This window comes from Daphnia carinata, chromosome 9, assembly GCF_022539665.2.
Source record: "Daphnia carinata strain CSIRO-1 chromosome 9, CSIRO_AGI_Dcar_HiC_V3, whole genome shotgun sequence".
NCBI lineage: Eukaryota > Metazoa > Arthropoda > Branchiopoda > Diplostraca > Daphniidae > Daphnia > Daphnia carinata.
The window spans coordinates 9678323-9704083 of record NC_081339.1 but is presented as its reverse complement, the minus strand read 5'-3'; the positions used below and the strand labels follow the sequence as shown (position 1 = coordinate 9704083).

At 42.2% G+C, this 25761-nt stretch overlaps 4 protein-coding genes, 1 long non-coding RNA gene and 1 pseudogene across 5 annotated transcripts; 2 read left to right on the top strand and 4 right to left on the bottom strand.

Annotated features, from left to right (window-relative positions):
- Positions 1-1356: 1356 nt before the first annotated feature.
- On the bottom strand, positions 1357-5304 carry LOC130690717 (zinc finger SWIM domain-containing protein 8 homolog; annotated as a pseudogene).
- A 141-nt stretch (positions 5305-5445) lies between these two features.
- LOC130690716 (uncharacterized) lies at positions 5446-7111 on the bottom strand. The gene is made up of 4 exons (XR_009421834.1): positions 6847-7111; positions 6333-6767; positions 5554-6262; positions 5446-5479 (listed from the first exon to the last, which is right to left on the bottom strand). It is a non-coding gene; the product is annotated as an uncharacterized LOC130690716 (long non-coding RNA).
- A 4192-nt stretch (positions 7112-11303) lies between these two features.
- On the top strand, positions 11304-11826 carry LOC130690735 (annexin A8-like). The gene is made up of 3 exons (XM_057513658.2): positions 11304-11383; positions 11445-11626; positions 11723-11826. Exons 1-3 carry the CDS (start codon positions 11359-11361, stop codon positions 11771-11773), a joined length of 258 nt encoding a protein of 85 aa, XP_057369641.1. The 5' UTR covers positions 11304-11358; the 3' UTR covers positions 11774-11826.
- Positions 11827-12388: 562 nt separating this feature from the next.
- LOC130690715 (ATP-binding cassette sub-family C member 2-like) lies at positions 12389-13486 on the bottom strand. The gene is made up of 4 exons (XM_057513647.2): positions 13478-13486; positions 13197-13387; positions 12809-13106; positions 12389-12732 (listed from the first exon to the last, which is right to left on the bottom strand). The coding sequence occupies exons 1-4, from the start codon at positions 13484-13486 to the stop codon at positions 12619-12621; spliced, it is 612 nt and encodes a 203-aa protein (XP_057369630.1). The 3' UTR covers positions 12389-12618.
- Positions 13487-14209: 723 nt separating this feature from the next.
- LOC130690734 (pupal cuticle protein Edg-78E-like) lies at positions 14210-14669 on the top strand. The gene is made up of 2 exons (XM_057513657.2): positions 14210-14247; positions 14310-14669. The coding sequence occupies exon 2, from the start codon at positions 14362-14364 to the stop codon at positions 14629-14631; it is 270 nt and encodes an 89-aa protein (XP_057369640.1). The 5' UTR covers positions 14210-14247; positions 14310-14361; the 3' UTR covers positions 14632-14669.
- Positions 14670-18082: 3413 nt separating this feature from the next.
- On the bottom strand, positions 18083-22226 carry LOC130690714 (uncharacterized protein K02A2.6-like). The gene is made up of 2 exons (XM_057513646.1): positions 21575-22226; positions 18083-21462 (listed from the first exon to the last, which is right to left on the bottom strand). Exons 1-2 carry the CDS (start codon positions 22224-22226, stop codon positions 18083-18085), a joined length of 4032 nt encoding a protein of 1343 aa, XP_057369629.1.
- Between the last annotated feature and the right edge of the window lie 3535 nt (positions 22227-25761).

Sequence of the window (25761 nt, the reverse complement as noted above, 5' to 3'; positions counted from 1 at the left end):
TTAAGAGTTATCTGCCTGTGAACAATATTGATACGGTCTATGGAAAGGTGAAAATGAAAAAAAAACGTACAGTAATAGTTTCGAGCAGGGGTGAGCAAATTTAATTTTTAAATTGGTATCTGTTTTAATGTGTGTGTTTTTTCATCTAAAATTAAAGCGAGTCTGGTTAAAAAAAAGAACATAAGGAGAATAAACTATCGATTCGGGCAGACTTGCCACGCCGATCAATTTTCCGATCGCGATCTCCGATCCGATCTTTTGAGTTTGATCGGATCGGGCGATCCGATCAAACTGCGAAAGATCGGATCGGCGATCAAATTTTGCCGATCATTTTTAGCGATCATTTTTGTGCAGCATCTAACGGTAAAAATTTACACTGTTTCGCGAAAATAGCATTGGCTGTCACAGCGACAGTCACTGGCGGCCATTGAGGGTGAACACTAAACAGTTTCCTTCAATTGGCATTCGCATAAATAGCAGTGAAATAGAACCCTGCGGCTGAAAATCTACAGCTAGATGGCGAAAAGTTTGATCGCTAAAAACGATCGGATCGCGATCAATTTTTTGGGATCGCCGATCCGATCTCCGATCTTTTTCAAAAGATCGGATCGGCGATCAATTTTTTGATCGGAGATCGGATCGGCGATCAATTTTTGATCGCGATCGCGGCAAGTCTGGATTCGGGCATCAATCACTTTGCGACCAGAGATAAGGAGATGGGACACTGAATAGGGAAAGCCGCCATGACAGATTTCGGCACTCCATCTAGCGGCTAATTCCCTCCCTTTCTCATTAGCAGACGAATTCCCTGCAAAAAAGCATTGTTACAGGCGGATGATTTGAAATGGTCACGGAGAGTTAGACAATGCGCCAGTTAATAGCACATAAAAGAAAGTTTCATGACTAAAAGTAAATTGTAACTACTACCGTAACAACTTGTAAACTGAGCCTGGGTATTTTGCAGTATAAAATTTGATAATTAGCTAACATTCCCTGGAAACAATTCAATGGAAACTGGAATGGAAAGTATTTGTAAGCCAAAAATTCCAGAAAATCGACCCCTTTTGATTCTCCGAGTTTTCAATGCCCTCCGAGTAACAGAACTTTCGTTGTGTGTTTTTATCTGGCGAAATGTCCGACTTTCCTTTCCCATATTCAAATTGCCGCCTGTCACATTGGTTCCTTGCAGGGAATTCGTCTGCTAATGATGAAAGGAGGGAATTAGCCGCTAGATGCTGCCCCAAAAAGTGTCATAGCGGCGTTAACACGGTCGTATCCCATCTCCTTATCTCTGTTTGCGACACGAGCGAAGTAAGTATATTTTTCATCGGTTTGGATTAAACGTGAAGTGGGGAGAGATTTTAAACGAGCGAGGTAATCTAAACGATACGACGGATGACAATGTACTATTTACAATTTTTGTTTTCACGCGAGACGAAAAAAGTTGTGGAGGTAGATGCAACCTAAAAACATTTTCCTTTCAATGATTTTGTGTCAAACGGCTGGTTGATGAATGATGGCCATTAGACGGCCCCATATGTCTTTGGTGCAGGATTTCGACCTTGGTTTGGAAAGACGAATGATTTAACATGACAAAAATAGAATAAATGATAATAAAAAAGGTTCTTACTTTTGAATAGGCTGCAGAAATTCATTGGTGACAGTTACAGTTATTACAGCTATCGAACCGGTTGGTATGAGGCGAACAGCCGTTCTTGCTGTTTGAATTATCGTTAGAAAGTCATTGTAATCGGTAAGATTGAGGTGCTAAAGCTTGTGGTTGATGCACTGGATGTACCTACATAAAAGAGAAAACAAATCATGTAACGCAAGAAAGCATTAAATCTTGTAAATGAAAATTACATTTGATGACACTTTTGAATAAATGGCGTCAAGACTCGCGAACGCAAGTGCTGCGTATACGGATTGGGTGGTGATGATCCAGTGTAGGCGAAGAAATGGGCTGCCTCTACAGCAATCTCGTGAAGTACAAATGGGCTTACAACGCTGTTCGCCGTCACGACGCAGAACTGCTGGAGGTAATCCGTTCCTATTGAAAATACCGACGTTAACGTCTTGTATTTTTTGCAAAGAAATTTTTCAATGAAATATAATTACCAATTTTTTTGGCGACAGAGAGGAGCCATTTACATCTTCACCGTAGGGTGGTTTACGCGGATAGCGAGCCTGCGTACGGTCGTGTTATTCGTCCCTTGGACAACGGAGATGGACCTGGAGGAGGATTTGGAGGCGCCGATATCGCTCCAATCGGCATAGGGCATGTAAAACTGAAGGAAAGTACAGCAGACCTGGGGCACATTTTGGCGTCTACTTTTAGTTCAACTTTTGTAGTGAAATTGTATTTTTGCTTCAACTGCCCGGTAGATGGTTCAACTAGGCGACCGTTTTGGCGACAACGCCAGTGGGAGGTTCAACTGAAACAGTTGAGCTTTTTCAACGGTGGTCCAGACCACCGTTGACCTTTAACTGAACTGCCACTCCTCCCCTTTCTCAACTGTAGCGATGAACTTCCATTTTGGCGTCAACTTTGACGAAAAGTTGAACTAAAAAGGTTCAACAAAAGGTTGACGCCAAAATGCGCCCCTGGTATAGGAGGAGCATACGAAAACGTCGCATTCGGAGTGGCGCCAGCAGCTCCATCTGCCGCCAAAAATTGAAAGGAACGCCTGAAATCTGAGCAGGTGGATTAGGTCCAGGAGCGGTACCAGGAAGAAAACTGTAAGATAACGGAAAGGGAACAATAGATGTCATAGCATATTGCAACGGAACACCGACGCCGGCCATATTGGCTTGAGGCTGCTGCATGGAACACTGTGGCACATGGAACGGCATTGGTGGTGGCGGTTGCTCGATGCTGGGTAAAACCCGAGCACCTCTACGGCCACTAGGCATACGCTGCTCGTACAATACAACTCGTGCCAGCAACGGGCTACGCCGGAAAGAACTTCTGGATAAACTCCACCTCCTTTAGCCGCGCTCTCGACGGCCAGGCACGCACGTTCCAGCATTTCGCTACTCTGTTCTTTGCATTGTAGTATAGCTCGCTGAATTTCATTGGGATTCAATGCGTGCGCATGTGGCAAGCAGGAAGGGCTAGTTCTGCTGCTGGTCGGACCATATTCGCCTCCTGACCACGAGACGCTTGATCGGCTATAATTGCCACTTCCGGAGAGGTTAAATGTCCTTCCCAGGTACTAATCAAGAACCAGAGGGCTTGCCAACCAATCTCCATAGCTTGATCTGGTTTGAAAATAAAATATTGAATCATATAATTTGATGAAATGTTTTTTTAAGACATTTAAATAATACCTGTAATCCAAGAGAGATGAGATGAATAATTGCGGCTCAACCATTTGGCACTGACGCAATTGTGGAGACCCAAAGCGTAGAGGCCAATCTGAAACGTGCACATCTGCAATGCCCTGATGGGACTGCGTGGATTTTGCGAATTGATGGGCTGGGTAAACGCCGGCTCAAACGCTTCGACGGCTGGATTGCCTTCATTTTCGCAGAAACCTTCGCTGCTAACGCTACTTCTATTTGCCCGCTTGATCTATTTCTCTTTCTGGCCGGACAAGAGGTGATGCAGGGTGAAATCCGCCAATCCTTTCCCTTTCGTGACGTACGTCGTCCATAGCCTGGGCATAATCGCCTTGCACTGCCGCTCGTCTTTGGAGCATGTGGACGGGTAGGTCATTGGTGATGACGGCCGATATCAAAGAGACCATGAGCCTCTGTGTGTCGAAAGCAGGTAAAAGGACAATGGTAAAGACGGTGGCCTTGAGTGTAGGTGACACGGGAATGGAGTAATCGTCCCAGCTAAGATAGCAAGCTTCAACTGAAGGTTTGAATCCAGTAAACACCTTAACTTCTGCTTTAAATGATTGGCTAGTACGACAAGGTGTGGACGGTCCGGAACCATTTCCACCAGCAACATGGGGGTGCGCCATGAGTGGCACTGACTGTTAACCTTTTGCTTTTCGTGACCTTGTCAAGGACTTTGATATGCCATTCGCTGAAATGTTGACGAAGTAGATCGCGTTCTTCTCCAGAAAGGCCTGGATTGAGTGCAGCCAATCGCTAAAGGATAACCACTTCGTCACATAAAGAAGGGGAAGTGTGCTGAGAAGCTTGCGATTGGCTTCCCAGGTTGCTTGATTTGATACCGCTACCGTATCTAGCTGCACTTCCATTGTGTAATGCCACCTTGGTGTTAAACCACCAGACCATAATCTAAAATATAAAAAAAAGATGAATTTAACAAACACTTTGTACCTATTGCTGTTAATTGTTTATCACTACCTGTTCACACGACATAGTCTCTTCGATTAAAACTTCCAAACGTGAAACGGGATTGCGGTCATGGCGTTTGAACATTTCTCGCGGACGATGGAAAGCAAGTTCCACGTGCCTTCCGGCTCCCGACCCCTTAATGGGCGCAACAGGCTGCTCCATTCAGCCGCAGCGAGGGGTGCGGTCGAGCTCAAGTAATTTACATCACTGATGTATGAAAACTAGACCGTTAGTTTCTTATAAAACTCTTTAAAAAAACGGCGTCAAATTTTATTACCTGAATACCGTCGGTGACGGTACCGCAAAATTTAATCAGGATTTTCCGAATATTCTCTTGAAGTGTATTTTCACCGAGGCACCATGACGTCTGTTCACTAGCAGACGCACCCGCAATCGGATCAGAGCCTCCCAACCACGTCTTCCAAGACCCATCGAGTTTTTTCTATGCGTGTAGCAAGAATTTCTATGTCTATGAAGGCCATCACAGGCCTATGATCGCTGTTTTAGTTCTGCACGACCGTAACAGGCAGTTCATGATCACGATCAGTTTGACCATGATCACGTCGGTTGCGTAATAGTACACGATCTATCCATGCCGGGGTGTCATAATCGCGAGAGAAAGGATCGTATTTGTACGTTGGCGAAAGCTGAATTCACATTCAACGTAATTCACGAATGCCTTCCGCTTGTTGAATTTTTTTAAACGAAATCATGCTGCTCCACTTTCTTTCCATGAGGGAAAGAGATGCGTCGCGTGATCTCTGCGTAGTCAGTATTGCGCTCAACCGACTGAGATTGGCCACCGGCAAAGTGGCTGCAGACAAAACACAACGAAGTGTTGCGCAACAAAAAGCGGATAGGTACGACACTTTTATCTCCCATCACACCACCAAGGTCGGTTTTGACTGAATCGGTGGCCACGTCTCGCACGTCAGCCGCTAATTCGTATTGAATAAAAACGTAGCGACATAACGCCAACAAGGTTAACATAGGTCAATAACGCGAATGAGCGATCCCGTGAAAGCACCTTGAACGAAATCATTCACACATTAATGAATGTCTAATTGGTTGATTTCATGTGAACTAAAACCTTTTGTACTCAGTTGCCCAGGCTTTTGCGTTCTCACTGCTCGCTGCCATCTCTAAGCCGATGAATGTCTGCGCACTATTTACAAGCTTGTAACAATATTCAAAAAATCGCGTCACGTTAAAATTACCGTTCAAATTTGTAATTTTTACCAGTTTGTTCGCTCAAAACAGTCGAGGCAGTTGGTTCGGATAACTCCTTTTTGTTGAGATACAACTTGCTGATTTTTGAGTAAGAAGAAGGAATGGCTCTCAAAGATAGGCTGCAGGCTTTGTTTCAATTTTGCGATATTCTGGAGGTTACCACCTCTGGATTCTTGGTGACAGTCGAACATGATGTGAGGCATCGACTCATAATAGCGTTTCTGGTCAGCTTGGAAGAATTGACTAAGTGAAGTTTTCCCTTCTTTAGCACCAACCATGTTGAGACCGAGTAGATTCACGATAGCTGTGTCATGATAACGCTCTTGCATGAGCTTCAAATGGCGTTCTAGAGCTGGTGACGAGGCTTCGGGACCGCGTGAGAATCTGAATTTGTGCGACCGTACTTGAACTCCTGGTTTCTCCCAGAAAATAGGGACAGAGCCACGTGTTTGAAGAAAAGGCGACGCATCACCTTGATCGCCATAGATTAGCTGTTCCGTTTCGACGAAATTTGTAACATGGCCTTCATCGTTGACGCCACGTACAGTACATTGAATCGTGCACCGGCCCGCTTGCAACTAAGACGGGAGATGATAGCTGCCTTAAACTGACAATGACCAGCATAAACAGGTCAGATTTCAACACTGCCACACGTATAACTCGTAACAGCCAGTGAGAACACTCAATTCCATAGTGTTGCAATGGTAAGTGCAAAAGCCTGTCAATTTTAAGAGGATCATTTTTTAAATTATAAATGCACAGTGAACCAGCCTATAGGGAATATCTACCTATTCTAGAAGAATCTGTTGTCTGTTCCACGATTCTGCTGGAGCTTTTGGGTGCATAATGTAGCATCAATTGGGTAGTCATCAGATGACCAGAGGAAATACAATGTTCCAGAGTTAAACAGCTTCCAAAGCTCAGGCACTCTTTCTTCTTCTAATGTCTGTGGTCCTTTTAAGGGTATAAAGCTTGTTTGATTGATTCGAAACACTTCTGATTCCCCCATTTTTCCAACAGAAACACAACCTGTAACCAAGACTAGGTATATTGCAAGGACCCATCTCCGAAATAGATTGAAGTATCAAAGTTGAAAATTATTTTCAATTTTTATTCTAGTTCATTTGAAAAACCTGTATTAACTATAAATAGTTCACCAAGACATCCATATGTGTCATAAAGTTTTGTATACAACTTTTTTATTACGTCAACCTCAGCAGGACCTGGCAACTATTTAGCAGTTATATGCAATTTTATTGGTTTGTTTGTTAGCTTTTTTGTGAAAACAATTAGTTTTATTACCCAAAGCAGCAATAACTAAAGATTCAAAGAGAAGAACTTCGTCTCGGTTTCGTTGTTCAAGCAAAACACTGTACAGTCCCTGCCCATTAATTTTATGCCAAATCTTGTAACTTTTTCCCATAGCCAGTTTCGTGATCTAAATTTCAAAACACTCGCCGGTGGATTGTACTTAGAATGTCATTAGCTGATATACGACTTCGAATCAGTTAGCACGTCAGGTGTGATTCCTTCTGCCAAAATCAGTTGAAATCAGCTGTGGTAGTCGAAATGGTACCGTGTTTATCGTGTATACTTGGAACGTTGAACGCTATGGCGAGGAAATCACCGTGGAAATCGAGGCGCCATCAATTGTGGAAACCACCACCGGAAGGGTTTTCGCGGAACAAATTTGGTGAAATCGTGGAATATTTTATCATACGAATAAGATGAAGATGAAGAGCAAGAAGGTGGGGCTCCCATCAGTTATCTTATAATGATAAAAAGATACAATTAGACAATTTCAAAACTATTTGTATTTTTTAAATCAAAATGAAAATTCAAACAAAGTTCATTAAACGATTTCTCACGAAATTCATTTATTGACACTAAAAACGAATCACTGTTCGGGACTCCCGCAACTTCTTGCAAACGCAGTTTTCGTGCAGAAAGACACGTATAAAGCACTTGTGTGTGCCTCTGCTTATTGGAGCCGTGGTGGCCATCTCGTGATCCAGTTGTGAGTCGCGGTTCACAACGCATTGCGTCACCGTTACGGTTCGCGTGAGTTGAGTTTCCCCCTGCTACGCCATATGAGGTGTCATCGGCATGCATCTGAAACAAACTCATGTAATAAGGTGCTAGGCAATATTGAGATGTCTAATCATCACGATATGCCTTCAAACGGTGAAGAAACAAGTAAAAGGGCCTCTCCATGCGTTGAGATTGAGCATTGAGAACCTAACCGGATTTACACTTCTTCCATAACCGCCTTGACGAATAGTAAAGCTTGTTCAAAGTATCTGATGGCCTATAGACTAGGCTTCTTTGGGAGGGATCATCAAGTTGATAGTATCAGCCTGGTGGTGTTGGTTGATTCTCCTGTTAGAAGAAATCTACCCTAGTGGTAATGAAGTTCATCTACCTAAACTAAGTCACAGATGCTTTGGATGCGGGGCTTTAGTAGTTACCTAACGTAGCCTGTTGAAGTCAAGGAGCACTTTTTACCACTATGAATACAGGGCCTCCCGTTAGAAACCCGTGCAAGTTCAGAGACGGGAAACCCTGTATTTTAGGACCCTGCTTTAGATTAGGCGAAAGGCTATCCTATTGTGGAGTAAACAGAATAACAGTCGGTAAGTATTACGGCAATAAATAGGCAATAATGCTAGGCAATTAATATTGTCACACTGGACTTTACTTTGTTAAATGAATTGTATTGTACGTTAAGGAAAAATACAAGACATAGCAGAGATAAAGAATAACTATACTTTGTACTTAACTTGACGTGAAGAGAATTGTAGGGAAACTTTTAAGAGTTGAAGAACTGAACTAGGGTTAAAAATGTGGGGGCTTTTATACCGTCGTTAAGGATAAACGCCCCATCTCTAGGGTTACATAAATTCAGGGAATAACTAAGTGTTAACAGATGATTGGCGTGTCGCAAAAGAGAAGCTGCATTGTACGCCATTGGATCGTTGGTTATCACGTCATTCGCAGAAATGACAACCATATCGCTTTTCCTTCGCGACAATATGTCTAATCATCACGATATGCCTTCAAACGATGAAGAAACAAGTAGTAAGCTCATAGAGGGGAAACCCTGTACTGGGTGACGAGTAGCAATAAACGGGTTAGAATTATACTAGCGAGGCTATAATACCAACGTGTGCTACGAGACACCCGTATCGTTAAGACATCGGCTAAGGACTAGTGTACACGTTAGATATGAAGTGTATTAGATAAATTTTAGGCGTAGTTAATTTTTTTGAAAGTAAGCTAACTGCAAATGGCCTTTAAGTTTGACAGTAATCCATCTTTTTTGTTTTGCCTTTGCGCTCACAACGGTGAGAGCAAAGGCTAGGCCGGCAGCAGTGCGTCGAGGACCTCCGCCTACGGTGCTGGTGTCCTTGCTTTTATGAGAAAGGAAATGTGGATGGCGCTTGTGCGGATGAATAAGGCAGGTAAGTAAGGAAAATGAAGGTATTAATTTTTCTACTTAAGGAAAGTAGAAAAATCTAATCTCCTCTTAACTTAAGGAAGGTGGAGGAGATACGAGCTGACCAGATACGTGGACGATGATGCGCGTTAGCGGTGACATCCACCGCAAAGAAAGAGCGCGACGCCCGCCGCTGTTCCGGATGAATCGTTCACTACCGAACTGTCAGAGGTATTGCTAGTGGGGTATTTTAACGTTGCTACCAATCGGTAGGTAGGTAGCAATTTGTATTTCACTGCCCTCAGACTCTCAAAAAGAATTTTTTTAGAAATATAATACCACAGTGATTAAGTTGTTTATCAAACAATTTTTTATCACTTTTCCAGAGTGATTCTACTGTTTGGCGGATGCCTATTTTTTTTTTTTTTTACTTGTTTCAGTTTGGCTTCTAGCCCAGTTCGTTGAACGAAGCAGAAACAGGCGGATTTTCAAGAAACAAAAAATACCTTCCTTGAAAAGACGCATTGTTATGACGTGTCTCCACAAATTCCTTTCCCTTTGCATGTCGTAACAATTTACAGCACTGTTAGATTAGGGCATAATCAAACATCTGAATTATCATCAGCTTATTGACCGGCTTTAATCTAAACGAATATTTTTTTCCATATCATTGACAGGATTTAATGGATGAAAGCATGCTTCTAAATGTGACAGCAGTACAGAAATATGTCATCGATGTCGACGGTTTGTACGTACAAACAAAAATGAATATTTTCATCACCAATGCTTCTTGAACTAATTTCCATGGTACACGACGATATTCTATAAAGATTTCGTTCTGTTAGGCTACCCTATTGGCATTTCCAGCGCAACTCAAGTTCCAAGTTTGAATAAAATAGAAACATATGCGCATATAGAAGAAAAAACATTAGTTCATGCCACCATTAAGCATTTTTCATTACGAGATCCAGCATCGGATCGTATAGCGATAGAAATAAGAAAAAACAAAGGAAAAGCATTATTACGGGATGCTTTTTTTAATGACCGTATGCCGTGTTACGGGATCCCTGATATTACTTAGAAGTGCATTTGAATAATATTAATTATATTATTAATTGGATTTACGGAATATTTTTTAATAGTTGTAGCCCGCGTTACAGTACCGCACCATACCGTTACGTTAATAATATGAGAGGTCCTCTCATATTATTTAGAAGTGCATTTGAATTAAAATTAATTTATTATTAATTAAAATCTTAAAATACTTTGACCTCTAACTCAAGGTAAAAATCATATATTTTTAATTAAATTAAGTTATTACAAAAAACAACATAAAAAATAAGCCTTGGACCCCTTGAGTATAGTTATTTTCCAAAAAAAAACTACTTTAAAGTTATTTTAAGAAATTATGAAAATTAAGATTTATTAATTATTAATTAATTAAAATTAACTTTCAATTAGAATTAACAATTAAGTTGAAAAAAAAGGACCAATCAATTAAAAATTTCATAGAAACATACTACTCAAGTGCCCCCTAGTGGCAACCGAAGTGTAGCTTTTAGATATAATGGCGTGATTGGTATACCTGTTCCATTCACGACCCGTAATTGCACCAGCTTCAGTTTCTATTATACTATTTTCGGCGTGTTAAAATTTATCTAGTATAAATGGGATTTTCTATAATAATAACACAGTAAGAAACGAATACACCTGATTTTTCATAATCGTCAATGTAGTTCACCGTGTTTTGCAAAATTTAACATTTAAGGTCAACGGACGCCATAACGAGCTGCAGCCTTTTTTCAGTGATGGTTGAACAGTATAAAAGATTCGATGAAACAACTTATGCTTGTAGATGTAAGTTAGATATAAGTTAGATGTAAGTTAGATGTAAGAAAAGTAAAAAGTCAGGGTGGTGCAGTGGTTCGAGTGATAGGCGGCAACATGGGCCATGCAGCCTATCCCTTGTGACTCCAAATCACGAACCAAGCACACGGTCATTCCTCCAATACTGTGACCGTACTTAGTGCTCATTGCATTCGAATCCGTTCGAATGCAATGTCCTGCCTTTTTTCGTCAGCTTGGCCAAATAGGTGCACGGGCATGGCCTAGAGGGTAGTTCACGACGGCGCTCAATTATGGCTAATCTAAATATTTTTTTAACTTGTTCCAAGACCCTTCAAGTGTTAAGAAAAACTTAAAGCTGTTTAGTCTCAGTCTCAGTCCACCATAAATTTAGAACAAAAACGAGGAACCAAACGAGGTTATTTACGTCGTCATTTTCGCGTTGCGCAGTTTACTCGAACCAAGTTACTATCCATTACGAGTCCACTTAAATCCCGCTCAGCACTGTTGTCACCACCGAATTTGCGGACGATATGGGAAATGCAATCGTATCCATCTGTAAATATACTGCTGTTTCGACCGACAATAACACTTCATTCACCATCTCTATTTTGCCCAGTGCAATACAGCAGCGATAAAGCCTTCTACTTCTCGTCTCGTTTCCACACTTCTATTGCTGGCGCTGGTACAACAGATCGTGACGTGACACGTTTAACAGTCAGTCGTAGTGAGATTGACCTCGGTCATATCAAGAATGCATATCAAATAGTATGCGGAGAATCACTTAGTAGCGCAGTTTCGGTAAGTAAAAACGACCTATAAAATGTTTAAAAAAATTATGCTGTTCCTTAATATTATTGAATAACAATGCTTGTATTATTTCTTTTCTTATAACAGCGTGATACTTCTGGATCTTACCGCACTGCGTTGCTCGCATTGATTGAATAAAAAATTTATACTGGCGGCCAGGACTTTAGTTTCTTCTTTATTTAACATCCACGGCCCTGTTTCAGCATTTCTATGGTTATAGTTAATACAAAGGACCTTCGCTAGGGAACGAAATAAAGTTCTTCGAAATTCTTATTTTTGGTGAATTTTATTTCATCATCCTTGGTGAATCACTACAACTTACGCAAGCTTGAGGTACCACGCTGAAGCTCCAAATGGTACAATATTAAGGCTCCATGATACTATTCACCCGAAGTCGAATTTTTATAGGACGCTGACCCGTCCGAACCGGACAAATCCTTTCCGGCTCCGTGCTATACTTCCACCTGTTATCCGTACTCTACTGCACTGAAGCAACTCTGTCTTACTCCGCAGAGACAACATTCTACACTAATGATCCGACGTCCTAAAACGCTTACAGTTACTACATCAGTAATACACCGTCTTACTACTTCTAGTCCAGCTACAACATAACAATAAATGCTGCACCAGCGTACTACGCCGAGGATTCAAAGTACTATTCGGCCTCTATTATTCGGAAGCACCCATGTAATAATGTTTTTTTTTATCGCTTTGTCTTCTTATGCGCTAGTCTATGGTAACACTGATCATCTCTACTCGTAGTTCAGCTTTATTTGCTTTTTAAAGAGATTATGGATGTACAGCACACAAACAATTTCGCATTCGGCAAATCAATTTCCCAGTTTATTTGCTACACATTGCGCAAATTAGAAGAAGGTCATCAGTTGATCAACTTGACGTGATTTCCGGAGATAATAAAAAAATACGGCTTAGCGATAATGTCTATTAGATCAAATAAAAGCTATGTTTAATGACAACAGTTTTCAATAAAAAATTGGCAGCTCGTTTAAAACTTGGTCTGGTGTGCCTTGTAGTACTAGTTGTCCATTTTCCATGACGCAAATCCAGTCGCATTTTCGCAAGCTCAATAGGCGATGCTGTTGCACAAAATAGCGGAAAGAAATTAATACTAATCGAATTGAATGAATTGACGAGAAGCTTCAAATATCATACCGCCACAAGGAGAATAGTTCGATTTTCGAATAGATGCTCTAGGCAATGATGCAAAGTTTGCTCGGCTTCCACATCTAACGCGCTACTCGGCTCGTCTAGAACGAGGATCGTTGACGGACGAAGGGAAGCCCGTGCCAGACTGAATAGCTGTTGTTGGCCGACGCTCAGGCTGCTACTACCCCCCTTAAACATTTCGCCATCCAATCCAATACTCTTGAAAGAGTCTTTGAGGTGTACAGCCTCCAAAGCAGCCCATAGTTCTACATTAGGTATTTGATGTTCTGGATCTAAATTATCTCTAAACGACGATCGCATGCACAAATCCGTTTAAAATTTTAAGGTTAAACCAAAGAGTATCGAAAATGAATGATAATTTCATTTTTTTGACCTAAGAGTACCGGTGAATATCAGAGTGTCTTGAGGAACGACTGTTAACCGAGATCTTAGGTAATGTGGTTCCAGCGTAGCGATATAGATGCCATCTAGTTTAATATGACCGGCGGCCGTGTCAGCAAGCCGAAAAATGGCGTTGACCAAAGTGGATTTTCCGCTACCCGTGAGGCCGCAAATACCGATCTTCTGGCCATGCAATGCAAAAACGTTATGCAATGTTCAAGTAGTATAGGCTTGGGCGTTGCGCAAAAAACTCTGCACTCTCACTTTTCACACTAGCCACATCATAAAATGTTTCTTTTTCTTGCGATAGTCTCTTCTGCCATACAGTCAATATTTTCACGTTTTAATAGCCAAATTTCAGCAAAAGGTACTAAAGCGTGTTAATGCATATTGTATAAAAGTACTGAATTTCTTGAAACCGGGCATTTTAATTTTCGGTACTCCTTCAAAATGAACGTGTTTGCAGAAATCAAGAGAAAGGTTGTTAATTCCCCAATAAACAACAGTAAAAGTATAAGCATAAGCACGTCGATATTGCTACCTATTCGCTGCATGCAATCACTGCATTGCAACAGCTATGGCCTGGAATGTAAACCATAGGTAACCACTAAAAGGCCGTGATCATCGCTTTCAAAAGTAGGTTGAAGAAACGACACACCCTTTTCTGCCAACTACATAAGCTCGCGTGATGATGATTCAAGACATTAGTTGTTCAGCTCCTCAACAGTACTCAACATGAAACGAGTAGGTCATTTCTTTCAAATTGTAGGGGACAATGTCACTTAACGAAAAATTTCGATTTCTTTTTGTAGTTTTTTATCGCAGCTTTCTTGGCTATCGCCGCCGCTTCACCTTCCAGTTGCAAGCCGGAATAAAAGCTCCCAGTTACCCTACCCCAAGTTACACTACACCAAAGTACTCTACACCTAGCTACCCCGCACCAGCCTACCCTACCCCCAGCTACAACAAGGATAACAAATACGCAGATATCACTACACTAGCCAATCTGACGAGCGAAACCTCGATGGCAGCAGCCAATGGAGGTAATTCAATTTAATTTTTTTACACCAAAACCACTGGGATTAAAAATAGTTTCAACCGGCAGCTTTGTTCAGTCTGACTACACTACTCGTGAGGAGTCTCAGGTCCAGAAGAAGATGCAAGGACTCACCTATGATTCTTACGGCAAAGAATCGTACGGTGAAGTCCTAGGCAACACCAACAAAGGATCCTCTTACTGGGTTTCTCCTGAAGGCCAGAAATTCATCTTGACGGGGGTTGCTGATGATGCCGGATTCCAGCCCAAGGGTGACCATTTGCCAGTCGCTCCCGTCCACGTCTACGAGCTCCCAGTTGCTCCTGTTCACGAATACGAACTTCCAGTTGCCCCTGCTCTCCCTTATGCGCGCACCGGACTCGGCTATTAAGATATAAGTATTTCATTAGTGATATCTGTGTGGTCCGAACTATGCAGGCCTAACTTATTAATGTTCGAATAAACTGATGGAAACGGAGCAAATTTTGAATACAAAATTTTGTATCCTATTTCTATTCGAATTTCGATAAAAGTTAGCTCATCAAGTCGTTCGGTAATTAGACAAATCATTATCCAATACACAAACAAGACATTAAAGAAAATTTTGAACCGGTGCCCCCGGCCGGTAATACGACTGTTCCCACTTTTTTTTCACATTTAGAATTCACCCTGCAATTTGCGTGCGTATAATAAAATATCTGTAAAAAAAATTTGATCAACGTACGCGAAGATCGATCGATTACGCCTTATTTATCCTTATGTCCTATGACTTAATTCTTCAACATTTCACAACTTGCTCGGTATGAAATTTATTGTCTGGCAAGAAAATGTCCTTGGATGTTTTACTGGATATAGATATGTATAGTAAGTAATAGAATGAAACTGTTAACAGATATATAGCAGTTTTCGATATTGTCTTTGTCTCAGCAACGCGGTCAATTCTGATAATAACGTTCTCTCAGAAAGCGCCAGACAATGGAAAACGACCGTGGTGGATCATTATTGAATTATAATTTACACGATACGGGAACGAGAAGGCTCGTGAAACTCTTGTCTTACCTATATTATGTGCATGCCTAGCCAAGCCGATTGATTTCGGTTTCCAGAACAAGAAAAACATAATAACAATTGCCAAGCGTATGCGAAGAAGATAGGTCGCATAGGTCGCAAGGATACTTAGCGCCGCAAGGATGGTCGTAATGAATAGTAAAGAGAGAAGTGCTGGAAATTCGATGTCAATCGTCTCCATGTCGATGAATGAAGAACCGGTGCAGTTGTTGCTAGCGCAGGATTCGTCCAGCATCATCGCACCGCCATAGTAATGAAATGATGACATCCTTGTTTCTTCCGCGGCATTCAATGACTTTTTCGATTCCGTTTAATCCTTAACACTGTATACGAATCCAGCGACGTAAGGAGATCCGGCATCGCCCAGCGCGTGGGATACAAGGATGGAAAAAGCTTCGGTCGATGAACGCCTCATTGGAATAACGACGGACTACATCACAGCATAACAACATAGTTTAGGTTTACGAGAAGCCAACCATAAGAATGGTTTAAAGAATACCAGAAGGATGTCACCGGCGGACGCCCTGAACAAGAGAATTGCAAACGGAGAATTAGACAAGAAAATAGATGTTCATGTAACATTCAAAACGATTTACCAATTGACTATAAGGAACCACTGGCACTAGAAGAGAACGACGTACATTGGCACAGGAGGACCTGATGTAATGTAGCAACCCCAATAGAGTAATGGAACACAGATCACCATACTCCAAGCGCAAACTTGGACATCGGCAGTTGGATAACGTTTCCTCAATTTCTGTCCGACATGCGATCCGGACGCGACACCCACAGCGCCAGCCAAAGCCGCTTCAGATCCGACTATTAGTGACATCCTTTCATTTAACGTTCAAGCAACTGATCATCCGTGATTTGTCGTCTCGTTTTTTACATACTATACACCCGGTGTATGAAACATCTCCGCCTAATGTAGTAGCCTGTCCTAACGTGATGAATTTAGGAGCCCACCACGCCAACGCGCTGGAGACGTACGCTTATTTTTTTAATTACCCCGACTGTTCTTTCTTTGTTCCAGTTGCTGGCTTTGTTAGTTTCACTGGTTCTATTAAGTTGAATACAAAGGCATTTTTGTTCAACTTTTTTTATCCGTCGCAGAGAAGTGAGTGTATCCTGGAAGCAAACGCAGCCGAAGGAAGCTTACACTACCGTGTGAAACTTCTTAAGTATGACAACAAATGCTTCACCTTAAAGCCGTGGCATTAAAAATGAAAATAAAAAAAGATCGGTTGAAAAGCATATTTGTACAAACTGCAGCGATTTGACGAAAAACAAAAAAAAGAGGATATTTTCTCTCGGCATTTGCATTACAGCGAGAATGAGGAGACGTCAGGAACAAAAATCTGCCTAAATCTAAATGCTTCACCAAGCAAATTCTTAGAATCCTTTTGAAAACGGTTGTTTACGTTTTTCGCATCTTGTCTCGTTTTTTGTTTATTTATTTGACATTAATAATACTGTATCTATTATACTTTTTCAATCGTTTTTAATATTATCAAATGATCGCGATTCGCAAAGCCGCAAAAATTTAATAGCTTGTTGTGGTTGAATATTTGACATAGCTCATTTTTCTTTTCTTTCGTCAAAAACTATGTCTTGGAAAGAAACAGTTTTATTAGTACGAGTTTTAGTACAGATGCATGGCAAGCCAAATGTACTGACAGGACGAACGAATGATGATGCGGGTACGGCTTCGATGAAATTAGTCGACTTACATACCGTATACGCCAGAACACCGTCCACTGCTGTGCTGGTGAAACCTGCAAGGCTGCATCACTGTGGGCCTCGTTGGTTTTACATTTGCACAAAATGCTTGGATGATATACTGTAAAAAGTTTTTGGAGTACACGTTTATGAAATAAACACATCACGCATGCATGAAATGCAGAACGCTACTGGGGTATGAGACAGCCACACTTGTTTTGTGCACTCGGCTTGTAACGAGAACGAAACTGAACAGGAATGGTTAACGAAAAAATTGTTGTATGAATCATCTCATTTTGCAACCAGAATTTCAATCGGGAACGACTGTGATAAACGAATGCAATGACGAAGAAACAACTGATAAATAGTAAAATGACACGCACTTTCATCATCATTCAGTTATTTAAAAAATAAATCGAAGTTAATTGTATTTCAGGACTGGATCGGTGTAGTGGCTTGGGTCGGGATAATACTTCTGAGCCTCGGTGTAGTGGCTGTCTTCAGCATAGGTGGTGCTGTAGTATTAAGTAGCATTGGTGATGTAGTAGGTCTATACCACAAAGCCTCTGTTTGGCAATGGTTTGCAGCCAAACAGTACTAGGGTATCTCAGTGTAGTTTGTCAGTGCTGTACTTGTGTACAGCAGTACTCAGGCAGCTTTGGTATAGCAGCTTAAGGTAGAGTAGTACTTTGAAGCTTCGTTGTGGAATATAGCTGTAGATTTTGATTGGTTTCTGTTATATCTTTGCTTCCGTTTTGCTTTATTGTTTCCGTAATTACTCAAGGAATAGAACGCGGTTAAGTCGTCTTATTCGGTGTAATATCCAGGATCAACTGAGGATGAACACCCCCAAGACCCAGTGACCTTCGTTGGGTCATCAACGTTACCTCTACGATACACTATGACCTAACTCGGTCATTAGCCTGAGGCTAGGGTTACAACACTCCTTCCTTCCTCATGGAGCAATTAGGGTAAACATGACATGATAATGAATGATCGTTCCAATTATAACTGCGTCAATGGCAACAAAATTTCAACATATAAAAAAAACACAATTAAGGGGAAGGAACTCCCAACTGCTTGTAATGAAATCTGCCAGATGAGTATCCTTTGTTTGGCCTGCTTGAAGTCCGGATCACCGACGGCTCTGCAACGGGATGACCTGCCGCACCTGAACTAAGTGGCTGCCTTGCTACCGGAATTTCTTCAGCTACGGCTGGATGGGAAGGAAAACTTTCAGTGTTGTCGCCAACTTCATCTTGACCTCGTTCTGGTTGATGATCACTTTCCAGCTGCTTCGGTAGATATTGTGGACTAACCAATAATGGAAGTGGGGGGTGGTAACGCTCCACACTGGTAGATTGGGACGGCTGTTGGTCACTTGGAATCTCGGCTAATGTTGCTTCCGCTCGTGCCATCAGTTGATCTACATGACGCTTTGTCTCGACGCCATCTTCTGGGCGAACCAAGTAGGAAACTGGGGAGAGAACTTTTGTCACAACCCCCTTGACCCATTTTAACAATGGATTATTGTACATTCTTAACCATACTGGTGAGCCGGCTAAAAAATTTCTCGTTTCCTCGGCCGATTGCGGGGGCAATTGTCTCGAAAACTTCTTGTCCACGGCTGGGCGTAGCTTATCCAGTTGAGTGACAATTCTTCGTCCATACAGCAACTCTGCTGGTGAAATGCCTGTGGTGGTATGTGGTGTTGTGCGATAAGTTGAAAGAAACGTCGACAAATTCTCATCGATAGTAGACGGCGTCGTCTCTAAAATTTTCAACTTTATCTTCAGCTCCCGTACAAAACGTTCGGCTTCGCCATTAGACGATGGATGATAGGGTGGCGTCAATATATGGCTAACGCCGAGGCCTTGCAAAAAAATTTCAAAGTCGTTGGAAGTAAATTGGGTGCCATTATCGGACACTATCTCGTCTGGTAAGCCATGGCGTGCAAAAATGTTACGCAAAACAGCTATTACTGCAGCTGTCGTCGTCTGACCGATGTTGAGTACGCCTACTTCCGGCCATTTGGAATGAGCATCCACCACGATAAAAAACATTTTGCCGATAAATGGACCGGCGAAATCGATGTGAATGCGGGACCATGGTTTAGCGGGCCAAATCCAGCGATGAACCGGAACAGCAGGAGGGTTCTCTTTGAATTTTGCGCATTTTTCGCACTCCTTAGCTCGCTTTTCAATCTCGGAATCTAATCCGGGCCACCAAACTGTGCTGCGGGCTACGGATTTCATTCTACATACGCCGCTGTGTCCTTCGTGTAACAAGTCCAACACCGAACTGCGAATGGCTTGAGGTACGATAACTCTGCCGCCCCATAGTAATACTCCATTCGAGACGCCGATCTCATCACGCTTTGCTAAAAACGGTTTCCACGTGTCCGGAACATCTTCAGGCCAACCGCGATGAGCAAATAATAAAACTTCTTTTAAGATGGGGTCACACTGCGTCTTGGATTTAACTAGTTTGGCGTCTAGGTTCATTTTAGCAATCGATGTAGCAGTCAAGATTGCAAATTCGCGACTGCACTCGTCGATGCAAGGACGTCCAATCGGGGCTCGCGATAATGAGTCTGCATTCCCCATTTGGTCTGTAGGTCGAAACACCAGTGTGTAAGAGTAGTTAGCTAATGCCAGAAACCAACGTTGTATGCGTGACACAGCAATTGGGCTGCTCGGTTTGTAGTTGCTTAAGATTCCAAGTAAAGGCTTGTGGTCGGTCACGAGCTCAAAACTTCTGCCAAATAAGTATTGATGGAATTTTGTAACTCCAATAACTAAAGCTAATGCCTCACGCTCTATTTGTGCGTAATGTTGCTCGGTCGAAGAAAGCTTTTTAGAAGAATAGGCAACTGGTTTCTCGCTTCCGTCCGGATAAACGTGATTAAGAGCGGCGCCAACACCCACCGCTGACGCGTCACAATATACTCGAATTGGTTTCTTTGGATCATAGTGAACGAGAGCTGGTTTACTACATAGCATCGTCTTGATTTTCTGGAAACTTGTTTCTTCTGCTTCCGTCCACTGGAATTTGGACTCTTTCTTTAAAAGGTCGTAGAGTGGGGCAGCTATAGTCGCCAATCGAGGAACAAATTTGACATAAAAATTTACAAGACCCAGGAATGTTCGTACTTGCTGGGCATCTTCTGGACGGGCAACCTCTTTCACAGCTTCTACCTTGGCCGCTGTAGGCTTTATGCCATCCCCATCCAGAATAAAGCCAAGAAAGGTTAGACTTTTCTTCTTGATGAGGCACTTCGTTTGCTCCAACACGACACTAGCGTCGTTCAGTCGTTTGAAAACTTCTTCTAAACGACTGTCGTGCTCCTCGTCGTCTTTTCCTGACACGAGAATGTCGTCTAAAAAGACATAGACTCCTTCAATACCTTGCAGCAATGTATCCATTAATAGCTGGAAAATCGCGGGGCCAGAAGCGACTCCATATGGAAATACTAAGGGTCTGAATAGCCCTTTATGCGTGTTTATTGTTACTAAATCACGGCTTTCTACGGCCAGCCGGAGCTGCTGGTAAGCTTTGGATAGATCCAATTTTGTGAAAACTTTACCTCCGCTTAATTTTGCAAATAAATCTTGCGGAGTGGGGAGGGGATAGATGTCTACCTTCAGCTGCGGGTTCAAAGTGGGTTTGTAGTCGCCGCAAATGCGCACGTCGCCCGATGGTTTTGGGACTACTACTATCGGTGATGCCCATTGGCTGAAATTGACCTTTTCAATAACACCTTCCCGCTCCATTCTCAACAATTCTGCTTCTATTTGCGGCATAATCGCATACGGCACTGGTCTTGCCTTGAAGAATTTCGGTACAGCACCTGGTTTGAGCTCCAACACTGCTTCAAATCCCTTAATGGTCCCATTGCCCTTCTTAAAAACATTTGGAAAACGTTCGATCCAAGAAATCGATGGCTGCTCGAGTAGTTGATGGTTGATAGATAGGATTGTTGGGCAAATTTTTCGAATCCAATTTCGACCACAAAGAGATGGTCCTTCTTCTTTTACCACGACGATCGGCAGCTTCATCTTTTCACCCCGAACACTAACAATCGGGCGCCACGCACCAAGAATGGTTAAAGACGATCGGAAAGCCCGCAACTTGAACTCGACTGCTTCCAAACTAGGTTTGCCACAGTGAATCCAAGTTGATTTTGAAACAACGGACACTGCTGCGCCGTTGTCTACCTCCATATCCACAGGCACACCGTCAAGTAGCACTTTGAGTTGAACCGGAGGCTCTGCTTCGGCTTCCTCAACAAGCATGGTGTGAATTGGAAATATTGGTCGGTCGTCATCCTCTTCATCTGAGGAATCTACCTCAACTTGATGTTGCCGAAATTTAGTACTCTTCTTCAAGGCCGACTTATTGGGCTTTTTCCTGTCATCTTGCCGCTCTGCTTCGTCTTTTTGATTGCCTAGCTTAGTTCGACATTTAGACTGAATATGTCCGGTTCGATGACAACGGTGGCACTCAGCTGTTAGGAAAGGGCAATCCGACGCTTTAACATCGTCTACACTCCCAGCCGCCCGATGCTTCTGATCGTTGCTGCTGTAATCGGTTTACTCCCGGAGTAACGCTTGAATCAGGAAGACGTAGCTCCGACACATCTTTTCTAACGCTTTCATCTGCCACGGCAGTTGTTAATGCTGTTGCCGACGTTAATCTATCCGTGGAGATAAGCTTTTGTTTTGTGCTTTCATTTTGTAAGCCGCAAACAAAACGATCGCGAAGGGCATCGTCTAGGAATGGCCCGAATTCGCACGTACGAGAAAGATGACGGAGAGCTGCCAAAAACTGGCTAGCGGATTCGTCTGATTTTTGTACGCGATTATTAAAACGAAATCTTTCAGCAATTACCAGAGGTTTTGGACTGAGATGTTCACGTAGCTTGGTGCGGAGCTCGTCGAAGGTTTTTGTTGATGGTAGATCCGGAGAAAGAAGATCGCGCAAAAGTGTGTAAGTGTCATCGCCGATAACTGTAATGAACACTGCTTTCTTGTCCTCCTCTTCTGTGATTTTGTTTGCCGAAAAATACTGGTCCATTCGCTCTTCGTACACTGACCACGACACCTTGCTAGAGTCGAACTCACTGATACGGCCAAAAGTAGGTCCAGATCGATTCCCCCTCAAAATGTCACGAATTTGTTCTAATAATGCGTCCCCCATGGTTCTTAATTACTCGTCGCCACTGTTATGTCTTTGCTTCCGTTTTGCTTTATTGTTTCCGTAATTACTCAAGGAATAGAACGCGGTTAAGTCGTCTTATTCGGTGTAATATCCAGGATCAACTGAGGATGAACACCCCCAAGACCCAGTGACCTTCGTTGGGTCATCAACGTTACCTCTACGATACACTATGACCTAACTCGGTCATTAGCCTGAGGCTAGGGTTACAACAGTTTCAATCGCGCAATATGTCATAGCTTTAGTTCATTGAGACTCTTGAATCACTCTTCATCAGAATCCGGTGCGAGCAAAACATAGCGGTGTAAGTGACTGTTGGCAGCATACAATGTTGATCTAGCAGGGCGCAGGAGTTGTGTAGGATCCCGACGACGACAAACCCACCGGCAGACCTCTATATAACTTAAGAGTTTGAAAAAAAGAAAAAAAGGCTGCCCTTTAGCATTCGAATGACATCCTCTAGAGCTGTCACGAACGGTCACAATGGTCCGGATTGTATTGTGCAGTTATTGATCTGGACCTATTATGACATCAGCTAATATCTTTTACCTCTCTATTCAGCCTTGCATTGCAATGGTAGGCTAATCCATACCAACGCTATACGTTTCGAGGGGTAATTGTTAGACTCGGAGTAGCAATCCCATCATTGTGTGGGTGCCATGCCCAGTCATTTTAAGTGCCGCCACCATTAGAACTGCACACTACTATTATATAGCCTATCGTAAGTTTAAGGTACCAAACACCGTTGATAACGCAATCATTCATGCTCTATCATAAAACTAAATTTCATTAAAAATTGGAAAAAATACAACGCAATGTCAGAAAAATAGTTACGAATTCAACGTTGCTACTAAACAAAAAACTGAATTATGTTAGTTAAATTTGAACTAATATTTAGTACTTACAAATTGGATCGTGGCTTCATGCAATTGTTGTTTCGATGAGATCGTATTCGTCTACGCCCTACACAACTTTTGCGCCCTAATAGACAACCATTGTATGCTGCTCCCTGTCACTACACGAACAAGGCGAACAAATAGAGCCACTGCACCACCAAGCTTCCGCGAAGCTTTCGCTCTTCGCCAGCACAACAGTTTCTAATCATACCATCACCGAAGCAGACAAGTAACATATCTCCACAACTTCCTTCTCTGACGCTACACCTACATATTACGCTGAGCCATCCTAGGCTACTCTGCAGCTTGGCAATTTACGCTGTTCCGAGTTCGTATACACTACCGCTGCCCCGTCCCACTACGTCGAGCCTAGCTAACAAGACTACTCATGGTGCTCCGACTTACTACGCTGAAGCTGCAAAATACTTTTCGGCACCCAACTATTACGCTGATAGTCCACTTGAACTTAATACCACGTATGCCACGCCTAGCATTATACTTTGGCTTCAAAATCCTACACCACAAAGGCCACAAAATATTATACCATTGCCCATTACTATACACATTTTGTTCCAGTCTGTCCACGTCTTTCTTTGTTTGTCCTATCTGGTACCTGCCTTACTTCTACGGTCAAATGGACTTATTTACCCTACACGTCGTGCTAGCTAGTGATTCTTCGCAGTTAGCCGAATGGACACAATCGCAAGTTTCATCAAATGCGGTCTTACCTAACCTAATATGACCTCAAGAAAAAGTAAAACGTCCTTAACTAGTAAGATACAACATGTACCACATACACTGCCAAAACGTTGGGTTGAAAATAGATTTTCAATGGTAGCAGCCGAAAATCAGGCTCCAGTCGAAGTTTTGTCTTAAGGACTTGAACCCGTACGGATTGGAGACCGAAAAATATCCAGTGAGTACACAATCAGCTGGGATTGTTTTTCTTTTAAATCTAAAGGAAATTAACAGCTACATTTTGATACGATGATTTTCAGCGTGGGATCAGTTCATCAGCCGCAGCGTCGCTAGTTGGGAAATGTTGGCAACTGTTGGGATCAGATGATTGAAATGCGGTGGCGCCGTCTACTACGAGAAACTGCATCGGGACACGGGTCCGCAGCTGTTGCGGATGGCCGAGATGCTGGGCATTTCAAACGTGAATAAAGATCGACTAGATTGCGTTCTTCGTCACAATCAGGACAACACATTTAAACGGAGCGAATCTCGTTCGAAAAATTATCCAAAGTAATACAATTCAATTTTTGTTTATTTTTGCCAATCATGGTTTTTAACTTATTCGTTTGCCAATTAGGAATCCTTATTCGGAGAGACAACATTTGCTGGTATTGAAATCAATTCAAAGCGCCCACAAGGCATTGAAAGAACGAGGACTGGACCCTTTACCTGTCGAGATGTACGATTTCTACACGTCAATGTACCAATATGGCAATTGGAACGGCGACGCCCTGTGATTGTGTTTTTTAGTTTTATTTTGTGTGTTTTTAATAAGTTCTTTTTCTTCATTTTGAGCTGACCGATGGAAGCGCTTCCTAATCGACGAATAAGCAAATTCATTGTTGATTAAAACAATGTGAATTTGCTGCCAGTTGTTTTGTAATTCGCAATTTTTATATGATATTCAAAATTTTACATTTTGTGTTGTTTTTTTTTTGGAGAAGATAATCATATATCGTTGAAGTCCGCAGTAAATAATTCTTTCATTGCCTTTTCGTGAAAGTTATTGTACTAGCATAAAATAAGGCTCTTTGTTGTTTGATGTGGCAGTAACAAAATCACTTTCTGAAACCTTGTAGAAGGTATATGAAATCGTTTGGTGTTGCGTGACGGATTTTTTCGGATTTTTTACTGATATTTGATGCCAACAGGGTTTTCCAAAAGGACAGGCAAGATGCGGAACTTCAGAAAGATGGACAAACCAATACGCCCATTTTCCTGTCTTCATCATTTGGCATTCAAAGACTTATTTACTGCTAGCTCATTTCATGACTTGTAATTCCAAACTTTTACCCAGAGCAGGTAAGTTAGTTAACTAATGCGTGACAAGCTTCCTAGTTTTGCAACTTGTTTTTCTTCGCATTCAATTAATTAGATGAACTGACGAGATTATGGTACCAAAGATCTAGGGACAGGAAGTTTAGTTCTACGGCAACGACGTTATTCCCCAACATAAGCAAAAAAAATGTTTTTATTAAAATTTGCTAAGTCATAAGTAGGCAAAGCCATCTAGCATAGCTTGTTTATTCTTTCTTATTTTGTGCGTTTGTGGTTGTAGGTGTCTACTCCTAGGTGGGGTATGAGCGTGCGTGAGTGCCTCCCGTCACGGACCTAGTCGGTTTGTGATGAAGTGGCAGAAAATGGTACATGTTGCCGCGAATATAAGTTGAAACAGTTGCAAGCAATAGCAAGTTTGTATCCTTTCCTTTAATCACCCTGCCATTGCGTCCGTAACAAAAATAAAACCCGTGACTTAATTCTTGTAGCCAGTGGCTCACTCTGTACGCTTTGCGAGTTTGATGGTAAAAAACGGCAAGTAACTTCCTCTTAGTTGATGAAATACTCGTTGCATATTCATGGGAGCCTTTAACTGGATTGGCTGA